Here is a 17,360-nt window from a genome sequence, read left to right as displayed (position 1 = left end):
ATGTTTGCATTTGCATGATAAATTTTTATAATGTATTTAACATGGACGCGAAAAATAATTCAAAACCTTTAAGGATGCACATAAACTAACTTAAAAGTGTTGACCAAAAGTCGTAATGGAAAATATTTGGAGAACAAAATTTGATGAAATCTTATAACCAAGAAAATGTAAGTATTTAACCATTTATTTTGCATAATTTTTTTAAAAAATGACAATAAAACATTAAATATATTTTTCCACTAATATACCTTTATTTATTGTATTTCGATCCACCTAATTACACCACTAACTACATACAATTAACAAGAGTGCTTTAGTAAATGAAATTTCATTTTATGATTAAAATTCATTTTCTTAAGAACCCTGCACATCCTAAATATGATAATTTTTATGAGACTGAGGGAGGGAGTACATTATCATATTTCACACTTGCTTCAAATTAGCAAGTTCACAAGCTTCACTTGTTATGGCTGTTCAGTCTATCTAAATACTTTCCTAGATACAAATAATAACTTCTCAGTAAAATGAGAAAAAGTTGTAGATCATCTAATTTTGACCTAAGATACAAAATACATTTCTTTGAAACAATGAGTATATAAACACTACTGTTTCCATCACAGTTGCATAATAAACTAATAACTGCCCTTGTATTTTGAAAACTTGTGTTACTTCCACTACTCAATGCAATACCCTCCTCGTCAGCAAAACCCTTCCTGAAAGTATGATGTTTAGTCTCTATCAGACTATCACCCATAACAGAAAAACTTTCCTGAAAGTGTGATGTTTAGCGCGACATATAAAATGCAATAACCCTGAAAATCACTTGGATTGATTATGCACTGTATAGAAAAATTGCTTCTTCAACAAGCAAAACTCTCTACTTCCATTTCAGATGTTCCCCAGCAAAAGAGCGTATGACTGTCAAACAAACTGCAATGCAAAGTACGGCAACATCATCTCCAAACATCTTTCTCCCAGTCTTTCTTAACAGAGTATAAATAATGAAGTTGAATATAGTACATGATCATATGCAATATCACATATATTTAAGTTTCTGCATATCAGAGACACTTCAATTGAATCAGAGCATGAAAGAGGTTTTGTTCACTAATGCAAGCTAATTCTTTTTATGCTAAAGTAAAACTATAGTTAATAGACGTCAGTAAAGTACATACCATGGTTTATAAAGGCTTCTTTCACTACTGGCATCATGTGAGCCCCTAAAGAGTCATTCTGATGAGAACTTGAACTACTACCGATCAGTTTCATCTTCGATGGAGAGGTTTATGATATTGCCTACTAAACTATTGACCTGTAGAGAAAGTATATGGAAAGAAGACTCTTTATTAAAGGGAAAGCTTGTCATTCATGATATATGAACTTAAGTTAAAGTTTTCAGGAAATCTCATACTCAATGCAAAGGTCTTAGAATTTCAAGATCTCAGTTTTGAGATCTTTCATAGAAATTTTTTTAGAGACAATGCAAAGAGTGAAAACTGAATTTGATTAAATGATTTTCCAGTTACAAGATTTGGAGGGAACTATCCCTTATATAGGCTAAGCATTTAGAGTTCTGAGCCGTTCAACCTGTGTTCATACAGTTTTGACAGTTACGAAAGAGTTAGCAACTAACTAAAGTTAGTTGAGTCCTATCCTTTAATAAAAAACAGCTTCTAGTTAGCAATTGAAAATGAAGTGCCATTTAGGCCTTATAGAACTAAAATATGCACCAGTTGGAGGCCAAATGAAATGCTGGTTCAGGAACTGGTGCATATTTTAGTTTATTTTTGTAAATAGAAAGTCTATTTTTGAAATTAAACTTTTCAGGAACTAATAATTCCATAAAAAAAAGAAGCTTCGATCAAGAAATTAATACTTTGGAGGATACAGTAAGCATTTAAACCTTGTGAAACGAGACGAGTCCTATATTTCACCATTCTTGTTACTAGCTTTACAATCACCTTTGACAAATCTCCAAGTCAAACAGCAACGGAACAAATCCTTGAGACCTATAAAATATCACAGATCCACAAAGAGTGTTTGAGGAAATCTCTACGGTTTTCACGAAGTGATATTCAACCATCGTTTGTGATCACTAATCATCATCAGTGATGCACTGATTAATAGCATGAGTAATAACTTTTTTCATCATAAGTTGGAACATGCATTCCGCGTGAAGCCAGTAAACCTACGCTTCAATATTGATATCCTCTACTACATGGGGTGACACTTCTAAAATTCCAAAGTAAATCTTTTCTAACTCTGCATAGATTTCATTTGATTGTTGATGGGTAACATCATCAACTGCAAAGACATGAAACTGCTTATCTACTTCTATCCAACTCCATCCTGCCGGTTTTCTTTTAATCCTTTGTTGCATAAGACTTCTAACTTCAGATGCTTCGTTCCATAAACCTTTTCTTGTATAGATATGTGCTAAAGTTAAATATGAAGCTGCATTACAAGGTTCCATCTTAATGAGCTGATTAGCGGCCTCTCTTCCAAGCTCTACGTCTCCATAAATGTTGCAAGCACTCAAGAAAGAACTCCAAATTATACAATTTGGATCATAAGGCATTTCTTCCATTAAATCCCTTGCCTTTCTTAGATTTCCATTTCTAGCATAGAGATCAATCAAGCAAGCATATTGGTCTATATCAGGAGACAACCCATAATTTGTTCTCATTTGGTTGAAATATTCCTCCCCTTTGTCAATAAATCCTGCATGATTACAGGCTGTTAAGACAGCAGTAAAGCAGACACGATCAGGAATCAACTCTTGCTCGGTCAATAAATAATCAAAAAGTTCCAAAGCCTCTAAACCTCTCCCACATTGAGCATAACCCATGATCATGGATGTCCACAACACGGTGTTCTTCTTAGATGTCTGATCTAACACACATCGAGCCTCATCGATGTCACCACTCTTTGAATACATATCAATCAGAGCACTGGCCACAAATACATTCCTCTCAGAACCCATTTTAATAACCAGAGAGTGCACTTGTTTTCCTTCAAGAAGCACTGCAAGGCTGCTGCAAGCACTTAAAATGGAACATAAAGTATGATCAGTAGGATTCATATTTTTTTCCTGCATTTCAACAAATAATTTCAGTGCATCTTCGCTGTACTGGTTTTGACAATATCCAGATATCATTGTGTTGTATATAACAGTATCCTTCTCACTAGTTTCATTAAATAATAATACAGCATCATCAATTTGTCCTCGATTTGCATAACAATCAACTAATGAACTGATGACAAAATTGCTAGTATCAAATCCTCGTTTGATGACATGAACATGAAGAGTCGGACAATGTTCGAAGTCTCCATTTTGCCCCACACATGCATTAATGACACTAGTCAAGGTAAAACAATTGGGCCTAATTTGAGTTCCTAACATCTCTTTGAACAACAAGAAGGCATCTCTTCCTTGTTTGTTTGCTGAAAATCCAGCAATAAGTGAAGTCCACGACACCTGATCATGTATTCTCATGGCCCTAAATATCTTCCTTGCATCCACAATGGCAAAACATTTTGCATAGAAATCCACAAGAGCACTACTAAGGAACAAATTATCTTCGTATCCAGATCGAATCATATATGCATGGATTTGTATGCCCAAATGCCAATTCAGGTTTTTTGCACAAGAACTAAGTGTATTACAAAGAACATACTTTGTTGGTTTCTCCATTAGTCCATTCATTTTGCTTATTGACTCTAGTGCTTGGTAGGTACTTGCACTTTTAGAATGTTTTCTAATGTAATCATTTTTACAAGCTGTTTCAAAGAATTTCTGTATCAAAGCATCAAAACAAAAAAAAACTTTTAGATTGTCATAATATCATACGTAAAAACCTCAATCTTGTACATAATGCAGGTGTTATGTAACTCTAACATCCATGAATTCTATCCTCAAATGAAATTAGGTTCCTAAAAAACAATCAATCACCTCGATCAATACACGTTTGAACATGTCAATAACAGTAAACACATGCAAAAAAAATTATTTAAGCACAAGATGCCAATCAGACTGTGGAACGTCTGATACCAAACAAGACACAGCATGAACGTGGGCATGACACGTGCAATGTCTAAAATATAGGACATTAGGACAGGTGCACACACAAAGATAAAAAAGGGGATAGAGAATAGCATTCAAATTTAATCCATGTGATGCTTACCCAATTTGCCCTTATCATGAATTTGAGAAGGACTTGTAGCAATCAGCCTCTTGCCTTGGTTGATTTTCTGCAAGACACTAATCAAAACGGAAATCAACCAGATTGTAGAGTCGAGAACACAAGGATTCTCATTATATTGTAAACTCTATCAAGGACATTTCTCCTTGTCGAAAACAAAAGCAAAAATGTCCGCAAGTAGAAGTTAAGCCTCACAAAACACAAGACAGGGTAAGAAGTCAAATGTTGGTAACTGATAACAAATCTGGACAAAGCACCAAACTTTAACTGCCTATCATAGAAATAAGATTTAATCAAACCAAAATAATTGCAAAGATACAGCGAAAAACCAATATGTGCTGCAAATATGGATCATAAACAAGCTATTGCAGGCAATATGACACGCATTATGAGTCCATTTGGACCAAGTAATGCTAATGCATATACCAATCAAACAATTTCCATAAATAATTTGTGATAATTTGTTATAACACACAACCTCATAGTGAGGATAATCATGAACAATATAAATACTTTGCATCCGAAGCAAACCCAACAAACATACTAGAACAGAACCTAAATAAGCCCAACACACTTGTGCACCAAACAACACCAAAAACAACAATTTTAATGTGCATAAAGCAACATTATATCCAATTTCACAAAATCATATACAAGCCTCCTATAATCTTTAGAACCCTCAGAGACCCTTGAAATCCTCCTGAGAGAGAGAGAGAGAGAGAGAGAGAAAGAGAGATGGTGGTACAAACCTTGAACTGAGATGACTTACAACTAGCAAATATGAGCTGAGAAGAGCGTCACTTGGAAGCTTCACGACGGTTTCTGAGCTTCAATGGAGCTTCTGTCAGAGAGCTATTCGCGACGGCAGATGGCGGCGGAGCTAATTTTTATAACGGCGGAGCTAATTTTGCGAAATTGGATCAAATTTGTAATTAAGCTAATCTTACTTTTTTTATTACCCTTAATAGAATGGCTGGTCACACCTGACCAAAAAAGGTAAAAAAAATTTAACTAAATATTTTTGGAGAATGTTAACTTGTGCCCTTAAGGGCACATGTTAAGGAGATAAATGTGGAAAAAAATTATTGAACTTGTGGTGTATTCAATTTTCTAAACATTAAATGTTTTCTATTATTAAAAGCTATATTTCTATTTTTAGGTAGCTTAACATGTGCCTTTAGGGCACAAGTTAACATAACCCAATATTATTTTTTTTTCTTTCACCTGGTTCAGAGGTCAGTTCTACTTCTGGCATCAAGTGATTTCAGTTCCCTTCAAACATAGACTAACTAAATATTAAATAGACTTCCAAAAATTATTAATCTTTATCTATTAAAAAAATGCGATTTGTGCACAAGCCCAACTTTTTGGTTATTATAATATTGGTACGAAGTTTCCATTGCTGTTAGCGATAACTAATCTTCTTCGGAAAACCTGTGGGGCACACGATGTGAGTTCTCCCTCCAACCAAATTTTTTCGCTACACATGAGCTAGAAATCGAATCTCTAACCACATACTCAAAAGGGCTGAGACCCTTACTACTTGGATCAGTTTATTGTAGGTCACAAGTCAAATTTTTGTTAGATCAGTCAATCTTGTTCAAATTCAAACCTAATTTTTTTATTTATACATAGAAGAAAAACCTAAAATTTTTATACTTAGAAGAAAAACCTCAATTTTAAAATTGCGTGTGTGAGCAGCGGTTAATTTAATTTGTGCCAAATGTTTGACTTCTTCTTTTTGTTTGACAAATCCAAATGTATGACTAAATTGGAAAATGTCAATTATTCAATCAAGTTGGTTGATATGCATATGCTTAATGCTGATAGACGTAACTATGTTCTCATTGTTTCATATTATTTTACAACTATCACGATCAATATCACTAAGCATTTTTTATAATTTCACTAAGTCATTGTCTTTTGTAAAAATTAAATAATTGTAGCAACATGTAATTAACAAACTAAGCATTTTTTATAATTTCACTTAAGTCATTGTCTTTTATAATTTCACTTAAGTCATTGTCTATTTTTCCGAGTTTAAGCACTTCTTGTGCTAAACTTTGATGTTTTTAATAGTTTTTAGCTTATAAATAAAATATTTCAATTACTACATCAAATTAGTTCACTAATATAATTCAATCGATTAAAATCATTGTGAAAACTTATTTTCATGTATCTTATTAAGTAAAACATGTATTTCACTATCTATAACATCTCATTTAATTGACAATATCAATATTATTAGACTGTACATTTTCTTCTGAGTTTGAACCCATAACTCCGTATAGTTGTGTGTAAATTTTATGCGCCCGTTAAAAAGCTTATTTTAATGTATCTCATTAAGAAGTTGTGAAAACTTATTTTCATGTATCTTATTAAGTTTTTTTTTTTTTTTGAAGAAGATTTATCTCATTAAGTTAAACACGTACTTCAGTATCTATCTATAACATCTCATTTAACTAACAATGTCGATATTATTAGACCGTAAATTTTCATCAGAATCTGAACCCAAAACTCCTTAGTTGTGTGTGAATTTTATATGGCCGACAAAAAGCATATATTAATTCCTCTATGGCTCTATCATTTAATAACACAACCGTGTTGACAAATAAGTGCTACTTTATAGAAAAGTCAAAGTAAAAGTTCACCACAATCCAACCCATAAACTTTCTAGAAAAGTATGTCAATTTCAATCTTTGAAATGTTCAACTCAAATGTCATCCACATAACCAAATACATATTTCTTCATCACAAATTCAATATAAATACACACCCCCTCCACCAGCTGATTAAATATCTTAAACATTACTTCAATACCTTTCACAATATGACTACAATGGCAAACAAATCACTAAACATATCTATAGCAACACTTGCTATATCATTTTTCATTATGACCATGGTTCCAAAAAATGTGAGTGCACAAAATTGTGGTTGTGCTGAAGGATTATGTTGCAGCCAATATGGATATTGTGGCACTAGTGATGATTATTGTGGCACAGGATGTAAAGAGGGTCCATGTACTAGTGGCACTATTCCACCTAGTTCTCCTAGTCCTAGCAATGATGTTAATGTAGCTGACATTGTTACACAAGAATTTTTCAATGGTATAATTGATCAGGCTGATTCTAGTTGTGCAGGAAAGAGCTTTTACACAAGAGCTGCTTTTCTTGATGCACTTAATTCTTATAATCAGTTTGGTAGGTCTGGTTCTGTGGATGACTCTAAACGCGAGATTGCTGCCGCTTTTGCTCACTTCACACATGAAACTGGACGTAAGTATTTTATCTTAAAATTAGTTTTCCTACAATTTTGTAATTTAAATTAACAGAATAATTTTAACATAGTCACTAAAATCAAAATTTTTTGTCCATGTCACTCTCGAGACAATTTTAGTGACTAACGAAAAAATAACTAGTGTGATCGATAACTTTTTATCGCATTTTTTTTGTGTCAAAATAACACACATAACATATGTTTCTTAATGTTGATGCAGATTTTTGCTATATAGAAGAGATTGATGGTCCATCGAAGGACTACTGCGACGAAAACAACACACAATACCCGTGTGTCGCTAACAAAGGATACTATGGTCGTGGACCGATTCAAATCTCGTGGAACTTCAACTACGGACCAGCCGGAAAAGACATTGGTTTTGATGGATTAAACTCTCCTGAAACAGTGGCCAATGATCCTACAGTGTCCTTCAAGACAGCATTATGGTATTGGATGAACAATGTGCACTCTGTTGTCAGCCAAGGCTTTGGTGCAACCATTAGAGCCATTAATGGTAAACTTGAATGTGATGGTGCTAATCCAACCACAGTTCAAGCTCGTGTTGATTATTACAAGCAATATTGTAGTCAATTGGGTGTTTCTCCTGGTGATAATCTTACTTGTTAAGCAAGCTAACCATACAAAACATACAAACACATATACTTTATATAAAGTATATTTCATTTTATGATTATACATGTAGTATGAATAAATGATATCATAGTGTATACATTATACACAATTCAATAATACAATTTTTCCTTTTACAACATATCCATAGAGAATTGATATATAGATCATTGCATGCTTAACTGAACAAACTTTGTGTTTTGCAAAATGACTGAATTCAAGCATGGTATATGAATGTTGGAACAACCAGTAACAAGAGAAATAACGAATAAACGCAAACAATGAACACACGGTGTTTGATAACGGAGTTCCCCAAATTGTGAGTATGTCTGCGACCGTAGTGCAGTTTGTTTTTATTAACTTGAATGAATTAGGATTTCAGTGTTATAAATGGTATTTATAATAATAATACTTCGGTCCAGATAATAAGCCCTTTCTTCCCTCCGAAAAACAACTCACAAACAAAGTCTTAATTTTATCATTTTCACATGAATATCACTCAATGAATATCTAGCATGACATGTATGACTTAGTAGCATGTATTAAGCTTGTGACTTTATGGAATGATATCACCCATTTGAAGTCTGGTTGCAAGATATGGAAGGAAGTTACATAAAAAATTTCCATTTCCATGCCTTAATTAGGCATGCATCCAAAATTTTCCTTTTAACACATACCTTTGACTTTGAACATCCCATACATACACATATGTCAAGAGAACCACTCTTTGATTAGTGAGTTAAAAGAGTTTTATTTCTTTTGTGTCATTAGGCATAAAGGAGCACACCCTAAAAAATTTACAGCATCTACATTTGTCATAAAATACCATGTTTCTATCAAGTTTTTTACTTCAAATTAGAAGCATTATCTCTACCTGAGTTCTGTAGTAATAATGCAAACTAAACTACAAAAATAAACAACCAGAATGGAGAAATTTGCTGTAAATTTGGAATTACAGAACTTAACTACATAAGAGAAAATAAACTATAAACTACAAAACTTCTCGTAAAACTTGTTAAATCAATAAATTTAATTTATTAAAGATATTGTCCCGTGTATTTTTAAATTAATGATATTATTATTTTGGGTCAAGTAATCTAGTGACTGAAATTTTATCTTTTCAAGGTGAAAAAATTATGTGTTCAGGATTGAAACTCCGATTCCATTTTATACATAGATTTTGCTCAACTTCTTTAATGTTATTAGATTGTGTGGTTCATATTTTTATGTCTAGAGTTTTTCAACAAATTAAAATTATTATTCGAGTAAAAATACATTTAAAGGTATAGAATATATGAAATATTATTAAAATTGATGATGGCAAATTAAGTAACTTGGTAGCAATTGACAAAACTTTTTTTTATGGTAAACTTTCTATAATCTTTTTATTGTTTTTTTTTTGTTTTCTCTGTTATTTAGTTTTTTTTGGCTAAACTTTCTATAAGCTTTGTATTGTTTTTTTTTTTTTGTGTTCCTATTTTCATGGATAGATTCATATTTTTATTTTCTTCCTATCTTTATGCATATATTTAAAAATTTGTTATAATTTTTTTGTTTCTTGTTATAAAATATTTTTTATTGTTATTTTATTTGTCAAAAAAATTGTTATTTTATTTTTTCTACTATATTTTATAATTTTTTTATTGTTATATTCCTATTTTTATGCATAGATTCATATATAATTTTTTATTATTTTTATTATTTTTGTTTTTGTTATTTTATATCTTTCTATTCCTATTTTTAAGTGTATCATCCTTTGTATTTATTTTATATTCTTTCTATAATTTTTAGTGGAATCACAATTTTTTTTGACGTATAGTTAAATTACAATGAAATATATAAAACTTCGAACATAATTAAACATAAAGAATAAATTAGTAACTTAAACCACTAGGTTTGGTCTAGTGGTAAGGGGTTTGGATAATACGTTATAGGTCATGGGTTCGATCCACAATTCATTGTAAACAAAAAAAATAAAAAATTAGTAACTTTGACATGCTATTTGGTGCGAATATAAAAACACGAATGCATGACGATACATGGTGATGCCGGATGTAATTATTTATTTATTTTAAAAATAAATAAACATCCAAATAGATTAAATCTCAAAGTGTAATTTAATGGTCTGAAACATTCGTTAAAATTTGTCGAAGGCACGTTCGCACTATTTATCTTTTTCCTTTATTATATTAGATATATTAGATAACTTTGATAGTAATCAATTTTAGCCAAATTTATTATTTCTTCTTGTTCTGATTTTATTTGGATGGAAGAAACTCCATCTTGTATTTCCGCAGTTATGACTCTAGATTTATTGTCACTATTTGAGTAATAAAATCAGACACTTCAAAAAAAAGAAAAGTAAATTATTTCCTGCATGACTATATTTTGAATTTATAAGATTACGTATAATTTTTGTAAAAAAAAAAAAAGAAAAAAAGATTACGTTTAATTTTTTAGTAAAAAAAAAAAGATTACGATTAATTTTAGTAAAAAAATAAAAAATTACGTTTAATTTTTATTTACCAGTTAAAAGACCCGCGTCTAGTATAAAATAAAAACTAATGTTATTACTTTTTACGCAAGCTTCATATATCTCTCTCAAGAGAACAACCATAACACTCCTCCTCCCATTCATTCACTCGGTTCGATTCTCTTCTGGGATTTAGGTTTTGTTTGCGCCGTCGTCGATAACATGACGCGTATTGCCATCGTTAACAACGACAAATGCCAACCCAAAAAGTGTCGTCAAGAGTGCAAGAAGAATTGTCCTGTCGTCAAACAAGGAAAATTATGTATCGAGGTTACTTCTGTGTCCCAGATTGCTTACATATCTGAGGAATTGTGCACTGGATGCACTATGTGTATTAAGGTATTACTATTATTATTCACTTTTTTTTAAAGATGCTCTCTTTTCTTGTTATAATAATGGGTTTATGTGATGATATTGCTGTAGAAATGTCCTTTTGGAGCCATCAAAATTATCAACTTGCCAGAGAATTTGTTGGACAAAGATACCACTCATAGATATGGTCCTAATACCTTTAAGCTACACAGGTATGTGCGCGCGTTTTCCGACTTGTTATGTTTTTATGAGTTAGCTATACATACACAAAGTAAAGCCGCAAACAACTAACTTGTTGGGCCATCAAGAGGGGCAACCGGAGATCATCCATATTGGACTCAAGAACAACTTCACAAATGAGTTGGACACCACACTTTAACCCAAAACCTTAAGGTATTAGGTTTATGGTTCTCCCTCCACTTTTCTAAGCAATGTGGGACTTACTCACACTTGCCACAACAATCTCCCCCTCAAGTGTGAGTCCTTCAATAATTTATGCACCCCTCAAACGGAAGCTTTCTTCATCCGTACACTTGTACTTGTACCACCGTTAGTCACACATTGCTCAACCAGGAAGACTTTCGATACAAAGAGTCGGTTCAACTCTTCGTCGAACCATTGACTCTGATACCACTGTTGGGTCATCACGAGGGGACAGCTAGGAGATCATCCACATTGGGTTCAAGAACAACTCTACAAGTGAGTTGGACACCAAACTTTAACCCAAAACCTTAAGGTGTTAGGTTTATGGGTCCTCTCACTTATAGAGTGTTCAACCTCCACTTTTCTAAGCAATGTGAGACTTGACTCACACTTGCCACAACATAACTAACATTCAGTTATCAAAGTAACTAACTACTAACTGCTTAATCAAGCTACGCAAAACAGTTAGACAGTTAACATGTTGGACAAGTTACCGTGTAGAAGTTTAAATATCACTGATATTAACAGTGTGAGCGTGCGTATTCCGACTTGTTATGTTTTTATGTAATTGTAATTGTAATTGTAATTGCAGGTTGCCGGTTCCCAGGCCGGGGCAAGTGCTTGGTTTGGTTGGGACAAATGGAATTGGGAAGTCCACTGCACTTAAGATTTTGGCTGGAAATGTGAAGCCCAACTTGGGTCGTTTCAAAGTAAGAACCACAAAATTAGCAGAACTCTTAATCGTGGACAAACATGTTTGAGGTTTCATTGCATCATTTTTAACTTTTCTTTCCCTTTGCAGGAACCCCCTGATTGGCAGGAAATTTTGACCCATTTTCGAGGATCTGAATTGCAGAATTACTTTACTCGCATGCTAGAGAATGATTCGAAGGCTATCATCAAGCCTCAGTATGTTGACCATCTTCCAAAATCTGTGCAAGGGAACGTGGGGCAGTTGTTAGACCAACAAAATGAGAGAGATATGAAGGAACAGATTTGTGCTGATCTTGAGCTTAATCAAGTTTTAGACCGTAATGTTGGTGATCTTTCAGGGGGTGAGCTCCAAAGGTTTGCCATTGCATATGTTGCCATCCGAAATTCAGAGATATACATGTTTGATGAACCTTCCAGTTATCTTGATGTGAAACAAAGGCTGAAAGCTGCTCAAGTTGTTCGGTCATTGCTCAGGCCTAATAGGTTTGTTTCCTCTCCTCTCTAGTTTCTGCTTTAAATATTGTTGATATCATCACTATGTGCACTGTCATTTATTTGAAATCCTCTTGTTTTTTTCAGCTATGTAATTGTTGTCGAGCACGATCTTAGTGTTTTGGACTACTTATCAGACTTTATTTGCTGTTTGTATGGCCAACCTGGTGAATACGGTGTTGTAACACTCCCTTTCTCAGTCAGAGAAGGAATTAATATCTTCTTGTCCGGCTTTGTTCCAACAGAAAATCTTAGGTTTCGGGATGTCTCTCTTACTTTCAAGGTTGCAGAGACTCCAGAGGAAATTGCTGAGGAAGTTCAAACTTATAATCGATTCAAATACCCAACCATGACTAAAACTCAAGGCAATTTCAGGCTTCGTGCAGTTGAAGGAGAATTTACAGATTCACAGATTATTGTGATGCTGGGTGAGAATGGGACAGGAAAGACAACATTCATTCGTATGCTGGTATTCTTATAGTCTTATTATTTCTTTATCAAATGGGCGAGAATGGGCATAATATATTCTTCATATATTTATTCACCATCTTCTTTTATTCAGGCTGGTTTGTTGAAACCCGATACTATAGAAGGTGGATCTGATGTGGAGATGCCCGAGTTCAACGTATCATACAAACCTCAGAAAATTAGCCCAAAGTCCCAATTATCTGTTAGAAACTTGCTACATCGAAGAATCCCTGATGCATATACTCATCCCCAGTTTATTTCAGATGTGATGAAGCCACTACTTATAGAACAGTTGATGGACCAAGAGGTTCAAAATCTTTCTGGTGGAGAGTTGCAAAGAGTTGCCTTATGCATGTGTCTTGGAAAGGTATTTTATGTTTCACCCTTCGGATTGTGTGTTTTTTTGTTTTTGTAACTTTAGACATCTATTTATTCATTTCAAACTAAATACTAGCATTTATAGTTTTGTAATCAGTTGCTATTGTCCTACAACAACAGGATGCAAACATCTATCTGATAGATGAGCCAAGTGCATATCTTGATTCGGAACAACGTATTGTTGCTGCAAAAGTCATCAAGAGGTTTATTCTTCATAGAAAGAAAACAGCCTTTATCGTTGAGCATGATTTCATCATGGCAACTTATCTTGCTGACAGAGTTATCGTTTACGAGGGTCAACCTTCAATTGATTGTACTGCAAATTCTCCACAATCATTGCTTACTGGGATGAACCTTTTCTTATCTCATCTTGATATCACATTTAGAAGAGACCCAACTAATTACCGCCCAAGGATCAACAAACTTGGATCAACAAAGGACAGAGAGCAAAAGAATGCTCGGACTTATTATTACCTTGATGACTGAGTTTACACTTAAAAGGCAGCAGGTTTGTTTGACGTTGCTCTTGGAACACCTACCTGAATTCCGAGCTTAGGTAGTTCCCCGCGCAGGGGTTATATTTCTCAGACCTTTATCCGGAGACCAACACTGGAAACTGACTCCGTTTTATTTTGTTGCAGTCTGCTCTTTTGCCAATGCAACAACAATGCATCAGTTTGATGCCTTGCCATAGAAGTTAGTCTTTTTTCCGTTGAAGAGTCTGCATGTAGATGCTTTCTGAAAGTTGTGATGATAATCAGCATCAATACATATTGGCTATCACATGGTGCAATTGAAGGAAGATTATTATTGTTTTTCTTATTTTTTATTTTGATTGGGTTTAATAGGTTATAACATAACCAACCAAAGGTAAGAATAAAGGTTATAACATAACCAACCGTTTCAATTAAATAAACAGATTATACAATCAATTTGAATGAATGAATGTACACGACTATACAACTGAGCTTTCGACTGTTTCGTCATAAGTGGCTTTCTATTTGTTGTTTTTTTGACAAATATATTCTTTGTGTTGTTGTTTGTTAATGGATACTTGTTTTATTGATTTGATGAGAAATAAAGGTTCTCACTCAGAAAATAATGGTTCTCAAACCGGAGGGGATATGTGCGAAAAGCAAAACATGTTTTCTTAATTTTTACCCTAGAACTAGAAGTACTTAAATACCCAATCGTAATTCAAGCGATTTGATGGTTGGTAGTAACAATAGACACTTGTCATTGACTCAATATCCCTTCGAGGATGATGCATCTAAACTATCTCAAATTTATACAGAACAAGAATAATGCTTATTATTATGAGAAAAGTTTGACAAGAAAAGCAAGAATACTAGCACATGACAGCATGTAACATTTACAAATGCTTGTGCAGATTATGAAGTTGGATTAAGAGATTATGATTTATCATTCATATGTGAAGTAAATGTTTGCGCAAAACACCAAATTCGTCCGGCACTTTACAAACTTTACCTCAAAGTTGAAATTCAAAACTAACAAATTTTTAATACTAGAGATAAGTACACTGAATTTAGAATTTCCATCGTAATTACTAATTAGCATGTACTGCATTCACAACTAGTTGTGAATCACTTTCATAAACTATGCGCTCCAAATGCCTGTTACTTGCAGATTGCATTGCCTCCATTAGAGCTAATGCTTCAGGGAACTGTGCAAGCTGTACCTGCAAACACGAACAGACCTGCATCATTTCTAATACATCAGTCGCAATTTTCTACTCGCCCATGATCGTGAAACCCGGCATTGACGTTGCACTTTAACCATCCAACCTCCGGTGGCTGCCATGACTGTTGCTGCTGTATTGTTCATCACTGACAGTGTTTTGGTACAAGTTTTGTGCTAAGCTTTGATGTTCTTAATAGTTTTTAGCTTATAAAAAAAATAGTTGAATTACAACATCAAATTAGTTCACTAATATAATTCAATTGATCGAAATTATTATGATTTATGAGAACTTATTTTCATATATCTAATTTAAAACATATATTTAACTACATGTCTGTAACATCGCATTTAATTGACAATGTCAATATTATTAGACTGTACATCTTCATCTGAGTTTGAACCCAAAGTTCCATAGTTCTGTGTAAATTTTATACGGTCGTTTACCGACAAAAAGCATGTACTGTTGGGTCACAAGGGGCAGCTAGGGAATCATCCACATTGGGCTCAAAACAACTATACAAGGGAGTACTAGTGCTCTACTTTATAGACAAGTCAAAGTAAAAGTTCCCCACATTCCAAGGCCTATGCTTTCTAGAAAAGGATGTGAATTTCAATCTTTGAAATGTTCAACTCAAATGTCATCCACATAACTTATTACATATTTCTTCATCACAAATTCAAACACAACACCTTGCTATCACTATAAATACACCCCTTCCACCAGCTGATTAAATATCTTAAACATTACTTCAATACCTTTCATAATATAATATGACTATAATGGCAAACAAGTCACTAAGCATATCTATAGCAACACTTGCTATAGCATTTTTCATCATGATCATGGTTCCAAAAAATGCAAGTGCACAAAACTGTGGCTGTAATGGGTTGTGTTGCAGCCAATATGGATATTGTGGTAGTGGTGATGAGTATTGTGGCACAGGGTGTAAAGAGGGTCCATGTACTGGCCAAAGTTCTCCTAGTCCTACCAATAATGTTAATGTAGCTGACATTGTTACACAAGACTTTTTCAATGGTATAATTAATCAGGCTGATTCTAGTTGTGCAGGAAAGAACTTTTACACAAGAGCTTCTTTTCTTGATGCACTTAATTCTTATGATCAGTTTGGTAGGTCTGGTTCTGAGGATGACTCTAAACGCGAGATTGCTGCCGCTTTTGCTCATTTCACACATGAAACTGGACGTAAGTATTTTCTTAAATTTAATTTTCCGCAACTCTTTGGAAATTTCATGTTTTTTAACACACATAACATATGTTTCTAAATGTTGATGCAGATTTTTGCTATATAGAAGAGATTGATGGTGCATCAAAGGACTACTGCGACGAAACCAACACACAGTACCCGTGTGTCGCTAACAAAGGATACTTTGGTCGTGGACCGATTCAAATCTCATGGAACTACAACTATGGACCAGCCGGACAAGACAACGGTTTTGATGGATTAAACTCTCCTGAAACAGTGGCCAATGATCCTACAGTGTCCTTCAAGACAGGATTATGGTTTTGGATGAAAAATGTGCACTCTGTTGTCACCCAAGGCTTTGGTGCAACCATTAGAGCCATTAATGGTATGGAATGTGGTGGCGGTAACCCATCCGCAGTTCAGGCTCGTGTTGATTATTACACACAATATTGTAGTCAATTTGGTGTGTCTACTGGTGATAATCTTACTTGCTAAGCTAGCTAGACATACAAAACATACAAACACATATACTATATATAAGTATATTATAAGTATGAATAAATGATATCATAGTGTAATGATATCATAGTGTTGTAAATTCAATAATTCAATTTCTCCTTTTATAACATATCCATAGAGAATTGATATATCATTGCATGCTTAACTTATTAACTGAACAAACTTTGTGTTTTATAAAATACCTGAATTCAAGCATGGTATATGGGTTTGGTCTCCATTAAATGAACAAACTTATTAACTGAACAAACTTTGTGTTTTATGAAGAAACCAAAAGAACACACAAAATTACTATGCTTTTGGGTTTGGTCTCCATTAATCATAATCGAGTTCCATTTCTATCTCAGCATCTCAAATAGGATTCCAGTGTTTGTGCCATTAGTGATTCTTCTTGCAATGCTCAAAGCAAACAGTCAAAGAATATCTGGCATGACATGTAACCACTCAATATAGGGGTGGCACGGAGGCTGCCAGTTTGGTATAAAGTTAATAATTTTGACTTTTGAT

The 17,360-nt window shown here is 33.7% G+C and overlaps 4 protein-coding genes across 8 annotated transcripts; 3 read left to right on the top strand and 1 right to left on the bottom strand.

Moving 5' to 3' along the window:
- Window positions 1–402: 402 nt before the first annotated feature.
- LOC123894099 (pentatricopeptide repeat-containing protein At3g57430, chloroplastic-like) lies at window positions 403–5,148 on the bottom strand. Of its 5 annotated transcripts, none has more exons than XM_045943991.1 (5): window positions 4,952–5,148; window positions 4,185–4,261; window positions 1,904–3,796; window positions 1,176–1,312; window positions 403–1,054 (listed from the first exon to the last, which is right to left on the bottom strand). In XM_045943991.1, exons 2-3 carry the CDS (start codon window positions 4,200–4,202, stop codon window positions 2,189–2,191), a joined length of 1,626 nt encoding a protein of 541 aa, XP_045799947.1. In that variant the 5' UTR covers window positions 4,203–4,261; window positions 4,952–5,148; the 3' UTR covers window positions 403–1,054; window positions 1,176–1,312; window positions 1,904–2,188. The 5 variants fall into 5 exon arrangements, with proteins under 5 accessions (XP_045799947.1, XP_045799948.1, XP_045799949.1 ...); XM_045943992.1 differs by having other exon boundaries at window positions 403–930; XM_045943993.1 differs by having other exon boundaries at window positions 4,185–4,251.
- Window positions 5,149–6,988: 1,840 nt separating this feature from the next.
- LOC123894095 (endochitinase PR4-like) lies at window positions 6,989–8,255 on the top strand. Its single transcript, XM_045943979.1, has 2 exons — window positions 6,989–7,480; window positions 7,702–8,255. Exons 1-2 carry the CDS (start codon window positions 7,033–7,035, stop codon window positions 8,106–8,108), a joined length of 855 nt encoding a protein of 284 aa, XP_045799935.1. The 5' UTR covers window positions 6,989–7,032; the 3' UTR covers window positions 8,109–8,255.
- A 1,885-nt stretch (window positions 8,256–10,140) lies between these two features.
- LOC123896673 (ABC transporter E family member 2-like) lies at window positions 10,141–13,917 on the top strand. The gene is made up of 8 exons (XM_045947035.1): window positions 10,141–10,165; window positions 10,781–10,983; window positions 11,068–11,168; window positions 11,972–12,089; window positions 12,182–12,576; window positions 12,673–13,054; window positions 13,148–13,420; window positions 13,552–13,917. Exons 1-8 carry the CDS (start codon window positions 10,141–10,143, stop codon window positions 13,915–13,917), a joined length of 1,863 nt encoding a protein of 620 aa, XP_045802991.1.
- Window positions 13,918–15,866: 1,949 nt separating this feature from the next.
- On the top strand, window positions 15,867–16,965 carry LOC123894096 (endochitinase PR4-like). Its single transcript, XM_045943980.1, has 2 exons — window positions 15,867–16,336; window positions 16,429–16,965. The coding sequence occupies exons 1-2, from the start codon at window positions 15,904–15,906 to the stop codon at window positions 16,830–16,832; spliced, it is 837 nt and encodes a 278-aa protein (XP_045799936.1). The 5' UTR covers window positions 15,867–15,903; the 3' UTR covers window positions 16,833–16,965.
- Window positions 16,966–17,360: the final 395 nt, after the last annotated feature.

This window comes from Trifolium pratense, linkage group LG7 (assembly GCF_020283565.1).
Source record: "Trifolium pratense cultivar HEN17-A07 linkage group LG7, ARS_RC_1.1, whole genome shotgun sequence".
NCBI lineage: Eukaryota > Viridiplantae > Streptophyta > Magnoliopsida > Fabales > Fabaceae > Trifolium > Trifolium pratense.
This window is presented reverse-complemented; position numbering and strand designations above follow the sequence as displayed.